Source organism: Sus scrofa, chromosome 7, assembly GCF_054392235.1.
Source record: "Sus scrofa isolate SSC_HxYL_T2T_F1_AM1 chromosome 7, Sscrofa_HxYL_maternal_Yorkshire_Landrace_v2.0, whole genome shotgun sequence".
NCBI lineage: Eukaryota > Metazoa > Chordata > Mammalia > Artiodactyla > Suidae > Sus > Sus scrofa.
Genome location: NC_139389.1, coordinates 60,015,177 through 60,036,260, shown reverse-complemented (window position 1 = coordinate 60,036,260; position 21,084 = coordinate 60,015,177). Strand labels below are relative to the sequence as shown.

Genomic DNA, 21,084 nt, shown 5'->3' with positions numbered 1-21,084 from the left:
GTTTTTAAATTTTATGCAAATGGAATAATACAGTATGTTTTATTTTTGAACTTTATGTAATCAGAATCACACAGCGTGAGCTTTCATTCAATGTTATGTCTGAAATCTACCCATGTTGTTGCGTGTGGCGGGTCTACTTTTTTAAAATTGTCATACGGTATTGCATCATAGAGATAGCCATGTGTAGGTATTCCTTCTGCTACTAACAGACCTGAGGTTGTTACCAGGGTGGGGTTATTATGTATAATGCTGCTTAAACATGAATTTTGATGGACGTATGAGGAATTTCTCCTTGGTATTTACCTAGGACTAGAATTACTGAATCATAGGGTATGACTGTTTATAAAGTCAGTTTTAGTAGATTCTGCCAAACTGCTTTCCAAAGTAGTTGTACCAACGTACACTCCCACCAATAGCGTAGGAGTATTCCGGTTGCTCTGTTAATCCTCAGAAGCTCTTGTATTGTTTTTTAAAAAATAATTGTAGCCATTCTGGTAGAGATGTAGTAGCATCTCATTGAGGTTTCATTTGTATTCCCAAGATGATAATGAGGTGAAAATATTTTCATATGCTTATTAGCTATTTGGCTAGCTCCTCCCTTTTTTGCCACACCCATGGCATATGGAAGTTCTTGGACCAGGGATTGAATCTGAGCCACAACTGTGGCCTTCACCACAGCTACAGCAATGCCGGATCCTTAACCCACTGCGTCACAGTGGGAACTCCTGGATATCCCCCTTTTGTGAAAATGACTCCATAGGGCTTTTGTCTATTCTAAAAAACATTGAGAATGCTATAGAAATTCTTTTCAATATCTAAATGTGATTTTTTTTTTTGTCCGATAAATGCATTGAAAATATCTTCTACCTTATGGCTTGATTTTCCACTCTCTCAGTTTTCTCTTAATGAATTTTGACATATCAATCTTTTTCTTTATATAGTATTTTGGGAAATGGTTGAGGTATCTCTTTTCCCAAGGCTATGTTAATTTTTAGAATTTTTAGTTTAAACTTTGACATTTATTTTGAGATCAGTGAAGAATTGTTTCTGATGTATGGCATAATTTAGGGGTCCTAAATTATTTTTTAAAAATAAGATAATTCTGATTTAGAGCTAGAAAATATCCTCTGAGAACACCTTTAGCTACATCCCACAAACTTAGATAGATCTATATATTTGCTATTATTTATTTAAAAAGGTTTTCTGGTACCCATAGTGATTTTATCTTTGATTCAGGTTGTTTAGGTATGTTGCTTAATTTCCAAATATTTGGAAATATTTCAGGTATTGATTTCCATATTAATTTTACTGTGGTCAGAGAACATATTCTGAATGGTTTTAGATATTGAAATTGTTGGAGATGTGCTTTATGGTTCAGCATATAGTCTGTTTTGGTAAAGGTTCATGTCGACTTGAAAACAATTTTTGTTCTGTCGGGTTTGCTGCAATGTTCTACATATGTAAAGTAGATTATTCATGTCAAACAATTTACTGATGTTTTGGTCTGTTTTATCAGTTACTGAGAGAGGTGGGTTAAAATATCAAAATATTTGGAATTGTTTAGTCTTATTTTGAGTTTTAAAAGATTTTACTTTATATATTTTAAGGCTATGCTATTATGTCTTTACAGATTTAGGATTGTTAATATCTTTCATTTTAATTGATCTTTTATAATTTTTAACGCCCTTATTTCTGCTAATAATAATGTTTTTTTGTCTAAAAGTATATTTTGTGTGATATTAGTGTAGCCTCTCAAGAGTTTTTTGTTATAAATGTATTCATATATCTTCATATCATCTGTTTATTTTCCTCCCATATATCATATTTAACATACATCTCTTAAAGGCAGAATATGTGTAGTTGATATTTTATAATACTGGCTGATGCTTTTTATCTTTTAATTAGAATATTTAGTTCATTTACATTTAAAATAACATTTTTGCATTCAAATCTGCTGTTATTGTTTTCTGTCCATCTTGTTTATTTTTGTTTCTTTCTCCTTTCTTGTCTTCTTTTGAATTAATCATTTTTATTATTCCATTTTGTTTCTCTAGTAACTTGCTAGTTACATATTTATGATGATTGTAAAAACAATCCTAGAGATTACAACATACATTTTTTTTTTTTTTTGGCTTTTGGCTTTTGAGGGCCACACCCATGGCATATGGAGGTTCCCAGGCTAGGGTCTAATCGGAGCTGCAGCTGCCAGCCTACACCACAGCCACAGCAACGCCAGATCCAAGCCGTGTCTATGACCTAAACTACAGCTCATGGCAACATCATTTCCGCTGCGCCACGACAGGAACTCCACAATGCATATTTAATGTGGTAGAATCTTCCTTAAATTGGTGCTTTATCACTTCCAAGCAATAGAAAACCTCACTACAATTTAACTCCATCTCTTCAGTGGTGGTTTTTGTGCTGTTTTCATGTTTTAGGAGTTTACGTGTATTTAAAACCTCACAAGATACTATTATTGTTTTGAACTGTCGTTACTCATCTAGATTTATCTTTCTGGTTCTTTTTGTTTCTGTCCATATTTCATTATTTCCCTTTGGGATATTTTTCTTTTATTCAAAGAACTTCCTTTAGTGTGTCTTTTGGTGTACCTGCTGGTGAGGAATTATACCTTTTCTTGTCTGAATATTTAAAAAATGTTGCCTTCCTTTTTTTCTTTTCTTTTCTTCTTTCTTTCTTTCTTTCTTTTTTTTTTTTTTTTAAGAGCTGTACCTGTGGCATATGGAAGTTTTCAAGCTAGGTATCAAATCAGAGCTGTAGCTGCTGGCTTATGCCACAGGCACAGCAACACCAGATCTGAGCTGTGTCTGTGACCTACACCACAACTCACAGCAGCACTGAATCTTCAACCCACTGAATGGGGTCAGGGATCAAACACTCATTTTCATAGATACTGGTTAGATTTGTTATTGCTGAGCCACAATGGGAACTCCATGCCTTCATTTTTGAAGGGAATATTCACTGAGAATAGAATATTATGTTGGCAGATATTTTGTCAGCACTTTGAAGATATGATTTCATTGTCTTGTAACTTCTGTGATTTCTGTGGCTATATCAGCTGGCAGTCTTTTTTGTTGCTTTTTTGAGTGTAAAGTATATTTTCCTTTGATTGTTTCTAAGTTTCCCTGTCTTTGGTCTTTAGAAAAAGACTTGTACTCATGTATGAAGAAAAATCTTCGTATTTATCCTTCTTGAGATTCATAAGGAGCTTCAATTCATAGAGTAGCTTGATGTCTTTTGACTCCATTAAACAATTCTTGGGCCATCTTCTCATTTAATATTACTTGTTTCGCATTTCACTGATCTCTCATTCTGGAACTCTAAAATAGGCGCATGTGGTAGGTGTTTCCACTATGTTTGATATGTTTTTAATGCTCTTTTGTATTTTTCATCCTCTTCCCCTTTTTGTTTTAATTTGGACACTTTCTACTGACTTATCTTCCAGGTCACATATTCTTTTCTTTGCAGTGCCTAAACTCTTATGTTGAATGTTTAACTTCAGTTATTGAATTTTTCATCTATAGTTTTCATTTGTTCTTTTTTGTATCTTCTAGTTCTCTGGTGGAAACTACATTGTCATCTGTTTCCTTGAATATATTAAGCATAGTTTTTAAAAATTTAGGTAATATTGTTTTATAACATTATCTAAGTTTCATGAGTACAACATTGTATTTCTTTTTCTTTTTCTTTTTGTCTTTTTAGGGCTGATCCTGCAGCATATGGAGATGCCCAGGCTAGGGGTCTAATCAGAGCTACAGCTGCCGGCCTACACCACAGCAACAGCAATGCCAGATCCAAGCCTTATCTGTGACCTACACCACAGCTCACAGCAACGCTGGATCCTTAACCCACTGAGTGAGGCCAGGGATTGAACCCACAACCTCATGGTTCCTAGTTGGATTCGTTCCCGCTGCACCAGGATGGGAACTCCCAACATTGTATTTCTAATTCTACATACCCTATAGTGTGCTCAACAGCAAAAATTTAGTTTCCATCCATCACTACATAGTTGATCCCTTTTTGCCATTTTGTCCTCCCTTCCTGCCCCTTTTCCTCTGATAACCACTATTCTGTTCTCTGTATCCATGTGCTTTGTTTTCATTTGCTTTGCTCATTTTTTTTGTTTCCATATGAGTGGAATCATCTGGTATTTGTCTTTTTTCAACTGACTTATTTAATTTAGCATAATACCCTCAAGGTCTATGTTGTTGCAAATGGCAAAACTTCATTTTTAACAGCTGAATAGTATTCCATTGCATACACACACGCACACCTACACACCCCCCCCCCACACACACACCATATCATCTTTATTCATTCACGTATTGAGAAGCACTTACGTTGTTCCTGTATCTTGGCTATTGTAAATAATTCTGCAATGAACACGTGGGTGCATATATCTTTACAAATTAGGGTTTTTATATTCTTTGGATAAATACCAGAAGTGGGATAGCTGAATCATATGGAAGTTCTATTTATAATTTTTTGAGGAAACTCTATACTGTTTTCCAAAGTGGTTGTGCCAGTTTGTATTCCCATCAGCAGATATGAGGGTTCCTTTTTCTCCACATCCTCACCAGCATTTGTTATTTCTTGCCTTTTTGGTAATAGCTATCCTAACAGGCATGAGATGATATCTCATTAAGGTTTTGATTTGCATTTCCCTAATAATTAGTGATGTTGAACACTTTTTTCATGTGCCTATTGTCCATCTGTATGTCTTCTTTTGAAAGCTGTCTATTCAGTTCCTCTGCCCATTTTTTAATAGTTTTTTTTATATTGAGGTGTATAGGTTCTTTATATAGTTTGGATATTAACCCCTTTTGGATATATATTTGCAAATATCATCTTACCATTTGTTAAATTGTCTTTTCATTTTTTTGATGGTTTCCTTTACTGTACAGAAGCTTTTTAGTTTAATGTAGTGTCATTTATTTTTGTTTTTGTTTTTGTTTCCCTTGCCTGATAAGTCATATCTAGAAATATATTGCAAAGGCTAGTGTCAAATTGTGTACTGCCTATGTTTTCTTCTGGAAGTTTTATAGTTTCAGAGCTCACATTAAATCTTTAATCCATTTTGAGTTATTTTTGTGTATTTTGTGAGATAAAGGTCTAGTTTCATGTGTGTTTATGTGTGTGTGTGTGTGTGTGTGTGTGTGTGTGTGTGTGTAATTGTCTAGCTTTCCCAACACCATTTATTGAAGAGACTATCTTCTATCCATTGTATAGTTTTGCTCCTTTGTCAAATATTAATTGTCTACATATGTGTAGGTTTATTTCTGGGCTCTCAATTCTGTTCCATTCATCTGTATATTGGTTTTTCTGCCAGTACAATGCTGTTTTGATTGTTATGGCTTTGTAATATGTTTTAAAATCAAGGAATGTTATACCTCTAGCTTTATTCTTTCCTCTTAAGATTACTATGGCTATTTAGGGGTCTTTTGTAGTTCTATATAAATTTTAGAATTTTTTTTGTTCTATTTCTTTAAAAAATGTCCTTGGGATTTTGATAGTGAATGCATTGAATCTGTAGATTGCTGCAGGTAACATAGACATTTTAACATTTTTAATTCTTCCAATCCATAAGTATCAAATATCTTTCCATTTATTTGTGTTTTCTTCAATTTCTTTCATCAGTGCATTATAGTTTTTAGTGTACAGGTCTTTCACCTCCTTGGTTAAATTTATTCCTAGGTACTTTATTCTTTTTGTTGTAATTGTAAATGGTATTGTTTTCTTAATTTCTTTTTTCCTAGTTCATTGTTAGCATATAGAAATGCAGCAGATTTTTGTATGTTGATTTTGTACTCTACAACTTTGTTTATTATTTCTAATTTTTAAGTGAATTCTTTAGAGTTTTCTATGTATAAAATCATATCATCCATGAATTTTGACAGTTTTATGTCTTCCTTTCCAATATGGATGTCTTTTATTTCTTTTTCTTGCCTAACTGCAAAGGCTAGGCCTTTCAATAGCATGTTGAATAGTATGGTGAGAATGGATATCCTTGTCCTTCTCTTTATTTCAGAGGAATAGCTTCATTTTTTACCACTAAGTATGATATTAGCTGTGGATTTGTTAATCATAGTTATTTAAAAAATTTTTTTGCTGTCAGTGTTAGCATCACCTATTGGATTATTTATTTTTTTTCCTTAATTTTCAGTTATTGGTTCAGCATCCTGGTATGCTAGATGATTTTTTGTTTTAATGGTATATAATATATGAAGACCTATAACAGTTTTAGGTGATACTATCTTCCTCCAGAGAGAAAATTTTATTCTGGCAGATAACGAAGGTAACTTTGATATAAGCAGGGATTGAAATGATTCAAGTTTGCATCTCTCTTTCTAGCTTGAAGTTAGCACTAGGCCTTAGGCCTTCACGGTTTGAGCCAAAAGCTCAAGTGTTGACCAAGCTACCTTGCTATTGGGCATCCTGAACTCCAGTCTTGTTTCTTGATTACTGTGATTATGCAAAAATATGCTTAGATCATCAGCCTTCTGGCAGCCTCTTTTTACTAGCAGCTTAGCATTTCACCTTGTGTAGATGCACCTTAAGAACTAACAAAAACCTTGAGGGGAAATTGCGCATAGCCTGTTTACTTCTTTATGTTTCTTTTTTTTTTCTTTTCCTGGAATTTTGCACTCTGATGTCCTGGTTTCCTAGGTTACAGTGCACTTCAATTTTCCTTTTCCCAGCTCAGTGAGACTGCTGCAAGTTCTAGGTTGGTGCTTTCTGTTCAGCTTTTACAGCTTGTATTGCAAGGTAGAAATTCCCCCAAAGGGAAAAAGTAGCTATGAATGTATGGCTCTTCTCAGTGCATTTCCCTTCTTCATGATTTTGGCTTCTCATATCCTGATTACCTTGGTTGTTCTCTGATGTCTTCAGAGATTTTTTTTTTAATTTAACTTTGAAAAGTTGCAAAACTAGCACAGAGAGCCCTCAAATACCCTGTACTTATCTCCCAATGTTAACAACTTATACATAACCTTAATTATTTATAATTGAGTACTGCTATATTTTCCAAGCTGATAAAAGCAGAGCATGACTATTAACTGGTTGAAAGAAAACAAAGGAGCCAGTAGAGAAAGTGTTTGGCTTAGGGCTTCTCAAAGTGAACACAGAAAAATTCCTCTAAGATTTTTCCTTGTATGAGATAGCTCCTATGACCAGATAAGGGTGGGAAATGCTATATCTTATATGCACACCCTTGGAAATCCACAATGTCCATTTCCATTTTAAAGTCTCTGAAAAGTTTTTTAGTAAAGAAATCTGCTTAATTTTGTTTATCCGCATGTTTCCAAACTTATATGGTCAAGGAGCTGTTCTTTGGTCTGACGCTTACTCACATCCTATGCAGCTAGTGTTTTGTGGCACATCTATTGGAAAATACTGTTCTGGAGCACATTCTAAAATTGAGGTATAAAATTTGCTTTTTTACATTTTCTCCTAGGTTCTGGCTTTCTTGCTGTTTAATTTTTACTTCATAAAAGGGAAGAAGATGGAGAAGCCAAGGTTTCTTTGAGAACAGATTTTTGCACAAGAAGAAGGCCAAGGCTGTGTTAACATTTACCATTAAAACCCCAACACTTCTAGATGAAAAGACAAATGCAAAACCTTCATGTTTCCCCAAAATAAATTTATTTTTCAGCACCGCTCTGTTGTAGTCTTTGAAAATGGTTTTTGTTTTCCTGTTTCTAACAAAATTGGAACCTACTGAGAAGTAGATGGTGAATGAGGATTTTATCTCTGATTAGGATTAAATTCATCCTCATAATCTGACTTCTGCCTATATGCTTGTATGTTCATTTTTCACATTTTCATTTGGGGTAAGTCTTCCATGTTTTTTTCCTTTATCGTTATGCTATTTCCTGAATGCCTTCATATGTATATATATAGACACACACACACAAACACACACACATACAAACATATACATATACATACGCACACATATATGTGTGTGTGTATATATGTGTGTGTGTTACATATGTGTGAGTTATGCCTGTATAAGTTTTACATATATATCTATGCGTGTGTGTGTGTGTATATAGAACCTATATATACATTATGCCTTTGCCTATGCTATTCTCTCTGCCAGAAATGCTAGTCCTCTCCAGTTTCCTTTGTGTACGACACATATCCTTCTAGGCTCAGTTCTGGATATTTCTTGGCACCCTTGCTTCCTTCCATCAGGCTTCAGCAGCAAATCCTGCATCTCTCTATTATCTGCATCTTGTTGTGTTGTGGTCATTTACTTTTGCTTCTCAATGGGCCTGTGAGTGGTTGGAATGTAGATTGTTTGGTCTTTGCACCTCTAGCATCTTGACCTAGTTGGCAGACTTCCAGATGTTTGTTGAATTAGATTGAATGACATGTCACTACGAAACATTGACGTGTTTTTTTAAAAAAAGGAATTGAAGGTATTATAGTGATTTCTAAGCACTGTTTTTGCTGCATCTCAGGTTTTGATGTATAGTTTTTTTATTGTTAAATTAATTTTTTTTGGTAATTTCTTTTAGGGTTTCCTTTAAAACTCATTGTTATTTAGGACTTACTTCTAAAATTATATATATGTGTGTAGATTAATTTGTGACTGAGTAAATGGTCAGTGTTTTTAATATTCTACCTATGATTGCAAAGATCAAGTATTTTCTATTTATTGGCTGGAGGCATATATCTGCATATTTGAACAAGGTTATTAATTTGATCGCTCAAATAATCTATCTCCCTTCCAAGTTCTTTTTTTTTTATGTTTAATCTGTCAGTTTTCTGATAGAGTTGTGTTAAAATCCCCTCAGTGAGTATAGATTTGTTAGTTTCAGTTATTTCCAGTTTTTGCTTTTTTTTTGTTTTTCCCTTAAAGTTGTGCTGTTAAATGGCTTAGAGTATAAAAGAATTTTGGTGGATTGCTCCTTCTATTATTAGGTTGTCTTTATTCTTATTAATCTTTTGCCTTAAAGTCTTTTTTGGTCCAATATTATTGTTAATTGTCTTTATTTTGATTACTATTTTCCTAGTATGTATAATTTATCTGTTTATTTTCAGTTTTTGTCCGTGTGCTTTGTTTTATATATGTTTCTTAAAAACTGCATAAAGCCGTATTTTAAAAATCTACTCAATTATCCTTTAATGTATTGGATTTATTTACATAGATAATGATTACTAATCTATTTGGACTCATGATTACCATCTTATTTTGTGGTTTTCACTTGTTATTCCATATGCTCCTCTCCCTGTCCTTTTCCCTTGTTTTCTTTGGATTGGAAAACATTCATTTTTTCCACTGTGCTTGTATGGATATTGTGTTACAACTCACATAGTATTGTATGTATAGTATTGTTTCATGCTTTTAGTAGTTACCATTAATTATATAAAGCAGATACTTCTCATACATTATTATAACAATGCCCACATTTATGGCCATTTCCCATGTCCTCCTGAATGCAGATGAATGTTAGTGTGTCCAAAATATCCCCTGAATACCCTTCCCATCCTGCCACTATGTTGTTATTGCTTAAGGTTTTAATTTAATTTTTTGTAAACTCACGTATTTTTTTTATCAATAGTTGTGTTTTAATCAGTAGTCATATCTACTACCATATTTGTTTTTAATCAATAGTTACATATACCACCATAGTTTTTCAATTCCTGTTCTCACCATTGTGTCTTGTGGTCCATAGTTTCCATCTTGGTTCAATTGTTATTTCCTTGATGAAGTATTTCAGCACTTTGAAGCTTTTCCTCCACTGTCTCCTGGTTTCTACTGTTGCCAAAGAGAAAACTATCAATCTTATTGTTGCTTTGGGTGGTTGGTTGTTTTTCCCTCTGTGGTAGTTTTAGAACTTTTTATTCTCGAGATCTTGATGTATCTAGGTATGAATTCATTCACAGAATGATGGTGATCTTAACTATCGCTCCTGTTGAAAAAAAGTCCCATATTGTTGTCTCCTTCCAAATAAGAAATACATATTAATTTCATTAATTTCTGTTCTTAAAAGTGGAAATATTCCTCCTATTAGATGTGCTGCCTTCTAAAAATAGAACAAGTATAACCTGAGCCAATGAGAACTGATTCAGGTTGAGGAGGTTTCAGGTCTGTCAATGCTAATGGGATTTTTCAAAGGAATATTTTGAAACAAGCATCTATGTGTGGGCTTCTGTGGTTCCAGTAGGGCCTCTGAAATCACAGGCAACCATAACGGTCGGCTTTTGCTGTACAACAAACCACGCCAAAAGATAGTGACTTAAAACAAAACCTATTTGTTTAGCTCACAACTCTGGTTAGCAATTTGAGCTGGGTTTTACTGGGTAGGTCTGTTGGTCAGGCTCAGGCTCACTCACCTCCTGGCTGCCAGCTGCTGAGTGAGCTCTAATTTTGGTGCTCTGGATGGCCCAGCCTGATGGCTATCCCTGCTCCAAGTGGCCTTCCATTCTCCAGGAAGCTAGCTTAGGCTTATTCACATGGAGATGGTCACAGTGGACCTCAGAGAGTGAGCAGAAGTACCTACAGAGCCTCTTTATAGACATAAAGTATCTGTAAGGTCCAAAGTCAGTACTCACACCAAGTTGTACAAATCCATTCTATTCTTTCGGTCAAAGCAAGTCACAGGGTGGAGAACTACACTTCTTAATGGGAGCTGCAAAGCATTGCGGCCATTTTTGCAGTTTACCGTGCAGCAGAATATGGACTATTTTTCCTGGGGAGTGGTTGTGTGTCTTTCATTAGATTTTCAGATAATTACCAAAGTTAAGGGCCCATATTTTAAAGGATTTCATTACGGAACAAAAAAAGATATTTGGAGGACCTAATTGATATCTGTAGCCATGGGATTCTCAGTTGTTCCTGTTGTATCAAGGCATCAAGTCAGACAATTCTTTCTGGCTTCAATACTGAACCTGAAAAACAAAAACTATTGCCTTAGTATACCTGTCAGCTTCCACTGAGTAACAAAGTACTCCAGCACTCAGTGGTCTAGAACAATGACCATTTAAATGACCCATGCTTCTGTGGGTCAGCAGAATGAGCTGCTATCAGCTGGCCTTTCGCATGTGTCTGCAGTCAGCTGTAGGTCAAACTCGGGAGCTCGGATTTGGGGAATTGACTGGTGGTCCTGACTGAAGATGCTGGGGCCACTTGTCTTTCCTCATCTAGAAAATTAGCTCAGGCTTGTTCACATGGTGGCAGCAGGATTTCAAGAGAACGAGTGAAAACACACAAGATCTGGAGTCTAAGCTTGTTTCTGTGGGTCAGAACAAGTCATAAGCCCAGCCTGATTCAGTAGGGGGAGGAAATAAGACTCCAGCTTGGCTCGGGGAAACTGGAAAGTCAGAGGAACAGGGAAGATGGAGAATTGTGGGCTATTTTGTAATCTTTCAAATCTATTCAAGTAATTTTTCTTATTCTGGGACTTGAAGTTAAATACTCTCTGGTTGTATATTCTTCCTACTACACAGTAATACTGTGCGTGTAGCGGTGAGGTAAGCAGTAACCAAAAACCACACAAACATTGAAAACAACCTGCATTTCTTTTACCATTAATTGATGGTACTCACCTCCCTTTATGACTGAGTTTTCTGTTCATTTAAGTATTTTAAAGGTATAACCAAAGTCTATAGATGTTCTTTTCTAAAGAAAATGACTTCACGTATTTTCTACTTCTAATCCATTCCTCTTGTTTCCTGATCCAGTCCATACTGGAGCCAGAGCTATTCTTCTAAAAGGTTTTTCCAATGGCGCTGTACTTGATGAAGAAACTCTCGGGACTTCTCAGTCATGGACTTTAGCTTGGCATCTGAGCACCTGTGTGATCTGGCTTCTGCCTACCTTTCATCTCTTCTTTTCCCTTGAGCACCATTCATTACAGTTAAACCAAATTTCTTGCTGTTTCTAGAGCACATTTGTCCTACACTAGTGGCTCTTGACTGTACAGAGATTTTTTGGTTTTCACAATGGGTGTGTGTGTGTGTGTGTGTGTGTGTGTGTGTGTGTGTGCTGTTAGCTTCTAGTAGGTAGAGGCTGAGGATGCTGGCAAACATCCTAGGAAGCACAGGACGGCCTCCTCCACAAAGAATCATCTGGTCTAAATATCAGAGTGCCCAAGTTGAGAAACTGCCCTACAGATTGCTGCCTCCGGGTCTTTTTTCATGCTGCCTCAGGCCAGAAAGCCTTTCTTCAATCCTGCCTGTCGAAATGTCCCCTTTCCTTAAAAAGCCAGTTCTCGTGGCTTAGTGGTTAACGAACCTGACTAGCATCCATGAGGACATGGGTTTGATCCCTGGCCTCGCTCAGTGGGTTAAGGATCCGGCGTTGCCGTGAGCTGTGATGTTGGTCGCAGATGCAGCTTGGATCCTGTGTTGCTGTGGCTGTGGTGCAGGCCGGTGGCTTCGGCTCCAATTTGACCCCTAGCCTGGGATCCTCCATATTTCGCCAGTGCGGCCCTAAAAAGACAAAAAGACAAAAATAAATAAATAAAAAAGCCAGTTCATAGGCCAAGTCTTCTAGAAAACAGGTCTTGTATGTTTCCCACCCTTGTCCCTCACACTGTAGGTTCTCAGAATCCTCCCCAAATCATTGAAATACCTTAGTATATGTATAGTAATATGTATTCAGTACTATTATTTTGTACTATTATTACTGTTTCTCTCTTGATCTTAGTTGACTGTTGGCATATGAACTCTTTTGTTGAACTGTGGGTTCCTGGATGACCAGAATTAATCTTATGTTTCGACTAGAGCAACTACCATGTGTTTTACATATAGTAGGTGCATAATTAATATCTGTTGTTGAATGATTGAGAAATGTGTATCTTCCCCTGTTCTAAGCTATGATTACTCCTTCCAATAATTTTCTTAAAGGATTTAGTCCAAAAAACTGAAGCCGAGTTTTTTTGTTTGTTTTTATTTATAATAATTTGATTCAACGGAGTTCCTGTTGTGGTGCAGAGGAAATGAATCTGACTAGGAACCATGGGGTTGGGGGTTGGATACCTGGCCTCGCTCAGTGGGTTAAGGATCTGGCGTTGCTATGAGCTGTGGTGTAGGTTGCAGACACAGCTCGGATGCTGCGTTGCTGTGGCTGTGGCATAGACTGGCGGCTGTGGCTCCAATTTGCCCCCTAGCCTGGGATGTCCACATACCATGGGTGTGGCCCTAAAGAAAGTAATAATAATAATAATAATTTGGTTCAAATACTGTGATAATAAATGATTGTACAATACAATTACTTGTGTTTATTTCTACAGCTATTTAGTGAAAAAATAAGTGGTGTTGAAGGAACGAAACTAGATGACGAATTTCTTGACATGGAAAGGGTAAGAGAACACATAATGTAAACTGTATTATAAATATGATTTTTATTATGATATGAGATACACTGATACTGTGAAGGATATTAGAGTGGGGATCTAGGATGTTTAGATTCAGGTGTGGATTATGGAATCCAAAAGGCAGTTCTTTCTTTCACACTTTGAAGTCCAAAAGAAAGAGCCTGGATCCTGGAAATGGGCTATGGCTATCTGGCTCCCTCTAGTGGACAAAAGTCAGAATGCTCCAAAGATGGTCCATCTTGGCAAACACCTTAGGCCTAAGTAATTGTGATATCTTGGAGAGCAAAATGTACTTCTGGGGCAAGACTCTTCAAATACATAAATATAAATTTAATATGTGGAAGATTCTGACTTTGTTCCCATGGGTTTCAGCAGCTTCATAAGAAATGAACCAGCAGTGATAACTTGGATAGGCTGTTTCAGTCTTTTCCAACCTGTGACATGAGGATGATAATGCCTCATATGGGTATTTTGAGAATTATGAAAAAAAAAAGAAATTAATGTGTGTGAAAGCATTTAGAACAATACAGTGAGCATGTTACAGAAATGATTGTAAACACAGGAAGATTGTAGATTCTCTGTCCCTGAACAATTTTCCTGGTCAGCTATGTGAAGCAGTTTAGGTGGAGGCAGAAGTGGGACCACCACTAACTATCAACTTCCTCAGTCTCCTTCCCCTTTGTTTTGGGCCCTTTACACATAGCCTTGTTCTAATAATTAGACTCTCCAGATGAGAAAGAGCAGAGAGTAAGCAAAACACCTTTCCTCAGGTGCAACATGGAGGATACAGGCTGTAGCAGGTGGAGCTTTCAGCAGATGCTCCAAATGGTGCCTGGGGTTGGAGGGGGTTAGTCTCTTCAGGATACTCTGGACCTGGCGACACCAACCTCCAGGGAGCTCCTTGTGTTTTGGATGAGCATAATACATTTTCTAGAAAAGCTTGTTTTGTTTTGCTTTTGAAAAAAAGTTAATTTCTAAAGATTGAAAAACATAAAACATTTAAACATCATTGGCATACTTAAAATTACTTTAAAAACCTCTTGATAAATAAATATATTTTATATAGCTTTATTCCTAACAAAACGATTCAGTTGAAGTGTTAAATTTAAAACCACATTTTGGAGTTCCCATTGTGGCTCAGCAGAAATGAATCTGACTAGCATCCATGAGGTTGCAGGTTTGATCCCTGGCCTTGCTCAGTGGGTTAAAGATCCGGCATTGCCATGAGCTGTGGTGTAGGTCACAGACATGGCTTGGATCTGGTGTTGCTGTGCTCTGGCATAGGCTGGCGGCAGCAGCTCTGATTGGACCACTAGCCTGGGAACCTCCATATGTCACAGGTGCAGCCCTAAAAAGACAAAAAAACCCAAAACAAAACCTAAAAGCACATTTCAGGAATTCTATTTTTGGCTGAAGGACCAAGACCTTTCTTGTTTCCTTCCTTTCCCTCCCAAAAACCCAAGTGAGTGATAGAAGAAATATAAAAATAAAATCTGTTATCCATTTTATTATAGCAGTGAAAAGCATGGAAATAGCTAACATGTGACAAAGAAGTTTTAAGGACTTTCTAGAAGAGGTGAATTAGACAATATCAGACCTGCCAAAAATAAGACGCAGAAATGACCAAGTAATGGAGAAAGATATTCCATGACAAATGTTAGCCATACAAAAGCAGAGGAACAATAATAATGTCAAAGCAAAATTTGAATTTCCAAAAGAATACTAAATGGAAAAAGAAAATTTTTTAAAATTATAGAGAGAACATCATGTAGTCTATCAGGAAATTATAACAGTTGTGAATCATTATGCATCACATAACATGGGACCTAAATATGTGAGGTAAAAACTGCCTGAAATACATGGAAAATTGACAGAAATCAAGAGTAGAAGATTTTGCATATCTTTCTCATAAAATAACAGGTTAAATTGGTGATAGTAAATAGGACTATAGAAAATTTGCACAAAATATTTTTAATAACTGATTATAAATAAATAGAGGTAACTGAATTCCTCAAATTAAGAATTCATATTATTTCAAATTCTTTTAAAACATTTCCAACAATCAGTTATTTCCTGGGCCTTAGGGAAAAACTCAACAAATTTCCCAAAGTTAAATCATAGAACACAAGGATTACACGATGGTATAGTTTCCAAATTCTGGATGTTTAGAAACTGAAAAACATGTTTAAAAAAGTTCTTATTTCAAGAGGAAATGAGAAGTAAAATTAAAGATCACTTAGTCATGAGAATTCTGTATGTCAAAACCTGTGATATATGACTAAGTCTTAAATGCATTTAATACAAAATAAATGTTGGAGGAAAGTGAATAAATCATTCAAGCCAAAAAGCTAGGAAAATCACAACAAAGTAAATCATTCTAGGCAGAAGGAAGAAATCAATTTGGAATAATGAGGGTTTAATAAAATAGATGACAATAACAACATAAAGGTAGGATAAATAAAATAAAACCAAGAACTATTTTTTGAAATACCACCTCTGTTAAGTGTGAGCAAGACGGAAACTACATCAGGAATAAGAAGGATATAATGACAGATGTGGCTTCTTTAAAAAAAATTTTTTTTAAAGAGAATATTACAAACAGCTGTCAGAAACCAAGGCTGCCAGCTCTCTAGTTCAGAGGCTGAGTTCTGGCAGTGTCAGTGGCACAGGGTTTGGGGAACCTCCAGGGTAGGGTACCAACACAAATGGAAATTCCGGATTTAATTAACAAAGATCCCCTCACACCAGGTAGACTTTACAAAAATAACTTTCACTTATCTATGTTGTTCTCTTTGTCCTGATAGTTCACCAAGATATTTGCACCACATTTTATTAACCTGAATACACACACTCACCCTCCAATATCCCCAGTTATTCTTGAAGGGAGGTCTTGTTTTAAACTTTCTTGTTTTTAAACTACATGAGGTTTTTGTTTGTTTGTTTGTTTGTTTTTTTTTTTTTGTCTTTTTAGGGCTGCATCTGTGACATATGGAGGTTCCCAGGCTAGGGGTCAAATCAGAGCTGTTGCCACCGGCCTACACCAGAGCCACAGCAATGCCAGATCCGAGCCATGTCCGCAACCTGTGCCACAGCTCATGGCAATGCCGGATCCTTAACCCACTGAGTGAGGCCAGGGATCAAACCTGCAACCTCATGGTTCCTAGTTGGATTTGTTTCTGCTTCAGTGTTCATCTTGATTGCCTCTATGAAATCCTTAGACATTTATCACCAACCAGTTACATAATTAAGCAGATTCCCTTATACATTCAAACTATAAAACAAATGCAGGGCATTGGTTTCCTCAGACTTAAAATCCCAAACAGGATGTTCCTATGCAGTAACATTTCGTGTAGCTCTAATAAAACATACACAGTAGGCTCTCAAGTTCTCGTAAACATTTCAATTGTTTCAAACTTCATAAACAATTGAACACACCAGAGAAGGTTCAACAGTTACAAAACTTGTTACCAGGTCAGGTGCAAATACATCCCCGAGAGCTCTCTCACACACACACACAGACACACAGACACACAGACACACAGACACACATACACACACAGACACACAGACACACACACACAGCTAGCCCATGTGTATCATAATGTAGGTTTGATTAATTTCTTCATCATTTCTGTACTGTTTTGTTTTGTTTTGGCCACATCCATGGTATGTGGAAGTTCCTGGGCCAAGGATCCAGCCATGCCACAGTAGCGACCCAAGCTGCTGCAGTGACAATGCCAGATCCTTAGCCTGCTTTGTGCAAGGACTCCTATACTGTCTTTTAAAACCTTCCTGGGGCCCCATATTTAGGCATTCAGCTAAAGGCAACGACTACAATTTCAGGGTGGCTAAGATTGCTTGGCTGGAAGCTTCTGACCCTGAACAGATCATGGTTATTTATGTATGTATGCATGTATTTTGGTCTTTTCTAGGGCCGCACCCTTGGCATATGGAGGTTCCCAGGCTAGGGGTCCAATCAGAGCTGTAGCCACCAACCTACGCCAGAGCCACAGCAACTCGGGATCCGAGCTGCATCTTCGACCTACACCACAGCTCACAGCAACGCTGGATCCTTAACCCACTGAATGAGGCCAGGGATGGAACCCACAACCTCATGGTTCCTAGTTGGGTTCGTTAACCACTGGGCCAAGACAGGAACTCCAGATCATAGTTTTTTAAATTATAAAAATGAATTTGTTTGTATTCTAAATCACTCCCTGCTTGCCTTTTTCCTTGGTAGTGCACAGTAGACATTTCCCCGGTACATATAGATCTTCCATATGTATTTCCCCGTGTGATTCCTTTATTTTGATGTTTCACAGTGTATCCAGTCAGTCTCCTATTGATTATAATTTTGGTTGTTTTCAGTTTTTAATATAAAATGGTATAAGGAACTTCTTTTTACATCCCTACCATTTGCTTGTGTGTGGCTAGATGCTAAACCCCTGGAAGTATGATAGCTGGCATGTTAATATGCTCATTAGTAGCTAGTTCCACCTTGATCTCAAAAAGGTAGTATCAGAGTTCCCTTTGTGGCTCAGTGGGTTAAGAACCCAACATAGTGTCAGTGAGGATGTAGGTTCTATCCCTGACCTCGCTCAGTGGGTTAAGGATATGATGTGTGGCCTACAGTGGCTATGGTTAGACCCCTAGCCTGGGAACTTCCATATGCTGCAGGTGCAGCCCTAAAAAGACAAGAAAAAAAAAAAAAGGGGCTGTATCATTTTGCCCTCCTGGTGTATATGAAAGGACCCATTACTCCACACCAGTGTCATACCTAATATTGGGTCTAATCAATTATTTTTTGGTCAACCTAGAAAGTGGAAAATATCTCCTCTTAATTCATGTTTCCTGAATATTGTGTTAGATGTTTATAGGCAACTTGTATTTTTCCTATTTTATGGATTTCCAGTTTACATTCTTTTCCTTTTTTCTAACTGGGTTGCCTTTTTTAAAAGTGGGAGTTCTGGGTGTAATGGATACTAACCCCCCCCCACCTTTTTATATTTTACTTTCTGATCGCCACTTTTTTTGGGGGGGGGGATTTTGGGCCGCTCCCACAGCATATGGAGGTTCCCAGGCTAGGGGTCAAATCGGAGCTGTAGCCACCAGCCTACACCATAGCCACAGCAACACTGGATCCTTAGCCCACTGAGCAAAGCCAGAGATCGAACCTACAACCTCATGGTTTCTATTCGGATTTGTTAACCACTGAGCCACGACGGGAACTCATTCGATAGCCACTTGTATCTTTTTATATTTTACTTTCTGATCGCCACTTTTTTTTTTTTTTTTTTTTTTTTTTTTTCTCTTTTTGCCATTTCTTGGGCCGCTCTCACGGCATATGGAGGTTCCCAGGCTAGGGGTCCAATCGGAGCTGTAGCCACCGGCCTACACCACAGCCACAGCAACGCAGGATCCGAGCCCCGTCTGCGACCTACACCACAGCTCACGGCAATGCCAGATTCTTAACCCACTGAGCAAGGCCAGGGATCAAACCTGCAACCTCATGGTTCCTAGTTGGATTCTTTAACCACTGAGCCACGACAGGAACTCCAAACTTTGTGTTTTGTTTCTGTTCACTTCCGTTTTTCATGTTATGGAGTCAGAATTTCGGTCTTTTCATTTATGACGTTTGGGTTTCAGGCCACGCTTAGATATTTCCCACACCAGTATTTCAGAATATTCTCCTGAATGATTTAGTACTTTCACAATTTGTTTTTAGGTCTATATATTTTGGGGGAGTCTTTTTTTTTTTTTTTTTTTTGTCTTCTTAGGGCTGCATCTGTGGGATATGGAAGTTCCTGGGCTAGGGGTTGAATCAGAGCTACAGCTGCCGGCCTATACCACAGCCACAGCAACACTGGATCCGAGCTGCATCTGTGACCTACACCACAGCTCATGGCAATGCTGGATCCTTAACCCACTGAGCGAGGGCAGGGATCAAACCCACAACCTCATGGTTCCTAGTTGGGTTAGTTTCTGCTGCACCACGACAGGAACTCCTAGGTCTATATTTTTAATCCTGTATGTAGTATGAGGTATGAAATAAGTTTATTATTAATTTGTCAAGTTTTAGCAAAAAAGAAAAAGTCAAAATTGTGATGGGTTTGATTAATTTTACATGTTAATTGGGGGAGGATTTACATGTTTCTAAAACTGAATTTTTCCATCTAGGAATGTGGCTTTTCAAGTTGGTATTATATACATTTCTCATAATATTTGCTTCTTATTTCTTGTTTTTAACTTGATCCTTTTTCCTTTACATTTTCTTTTGACTTATTGATGGTACAAAATAAAGCTATTGAAATGTGCATAGTTTATTGTATAGTCTCACATTCATTTTCTGGTTAACCAACAGCTAGAGTATCTGGGAAGGGTTTTGCATAAGGAAAGATTCAGTTTTAAACTGGCAGGGAAACTTTTGATGTTAGCATCTTCTGCCCACAGAACAGAAGAACGTGTATTTTAGTGATAACGCTAGTGATGAGGATTCTTTTATTGTTGACTTACTGAGGTGGTTTCTCATATGAATCCATGCAATGGCATCCTTATATAAGAACAGAAATTCAAACTCATCCAGCAGATGAGGAAAGCGTGGCTCAGAAATGTCCAGTCTTGCTTTTGAGAGACCTTCAAGTATAGTCCGTACTCTAGTAGAGCATAATACCTTGTCCAAATTTTCTAAATGTTACATTAATATTCATTTAATGTTGAAAAAGAAGTTAGTATTCTCCTCATCATTGGGAGGAGCCGTCATTGGAAGGATGTCCCAGAATCAAAAGGTTAAGAAAATATTGTCTCTTCCAAAAATGTTCAAAACATTCATTTGGATTAAAAATCATTATAATGGTATTGTTATAAGTATTAAATTAATGAAAATTATTTCTCTGTTTTGCTGTGAATTTCCTGGGTTTATCATTTACCAACATTTGTATGTGTTTCTTTTTTTTTTTTAAGAAAATAGATATTACCAATAAAGCTGTTGCAGAAATTCTTTCAAAAGCCACAGAATATCTTCAGCCAAATCCAGGTAAAGTTGGAAAATGTCTTGAATCATTCAACTGTTCATCCACTATCACAGACTCTCATAACCCAAGTTTAGTGAGGGTGTGGTTGACGTGATCTACAAATGATATCCTCTGTGCCCTTATAATGAAATGCAGTTTTTTTTTTTATGGCTGGGTAATATTCTTTTTTTTTATTATTATTTTCCCACTGTACAGCAAGGGGGTCAGGTTATCCTTACATGTATACATTGCAATTACAGTTTTTCCCCCACCCTTTCTTCTGTTGCAACATGAGTATCTAGACATAGTTCTCAATGTGAAATTCAGTTTTTTAAAGTTGAGTGACTCAAGGTAGTTGCAGTGAATCCTAGCTGATGACAAACTGAGCAGTCAATTCTGTGAACTATGGTGACGCTGTTTGGTTGGAGTCTTGGTCTTAGCAATAAGACACTGCTAAGCAGAGACTTTTTTTTTTTTATGAGATGCTTAAGAAACCCATTCAGTGTTTTGTAAATATTTTCTAATTTAGTCATTTCTTCTTTTTCAAAAAATTTCTGCTATCCTAGTCTAACGGTGTATAAGAATTTGAAATAGCTTTCATGCCGTGGCTCAAATGCTACTGAAATGAGACATGTTGAATATGAGAAACACAAGAAGGTCCAGTGTTACAGCAGCTTCTCCTCAGGAGGTCTTTAATTCCTAGGTATTGAAGCAGCATGTCTTGAGGT

The 21,084-nt window shown here is 36.9% G+C and overlaps 1 protein-coding gene across 11 annotated transcripts in view; it reads left to right on the top strand.

The window, feature by feature from the left end:
* Positions 1 to 21,084, top strand: part of SH3GL3 (SH3 domain containing GRB2 like 3, endophilin A3) — a 350,527-nt gene that overhangs the window by 282,165 nt on the left and 47,278 nt on the right. For 10 of the 11 annotated variants that reach the window (XM_084968533.1, XM_084968536.1, XM_084968532.1 and 7 more), the window contains 2 exons: positions 13,263 to 13,331; positions 20,307 to 20,379. In XM_084968533.1, the coding sequence (XP_084824659.1) occupies positions 13,263 to 13,331; positions 20,307 to 20,379 (142 nt within the window). Of the gene's footprint in view, positions 1 to 7,471; positions 12,498 to 13,262; positions 13,332 to 20,306; positions 20,380 to 21,084 lie in introns of those variants that run through there. The other variant, XM_084968538.1, reaches the window with a different exon arrangement.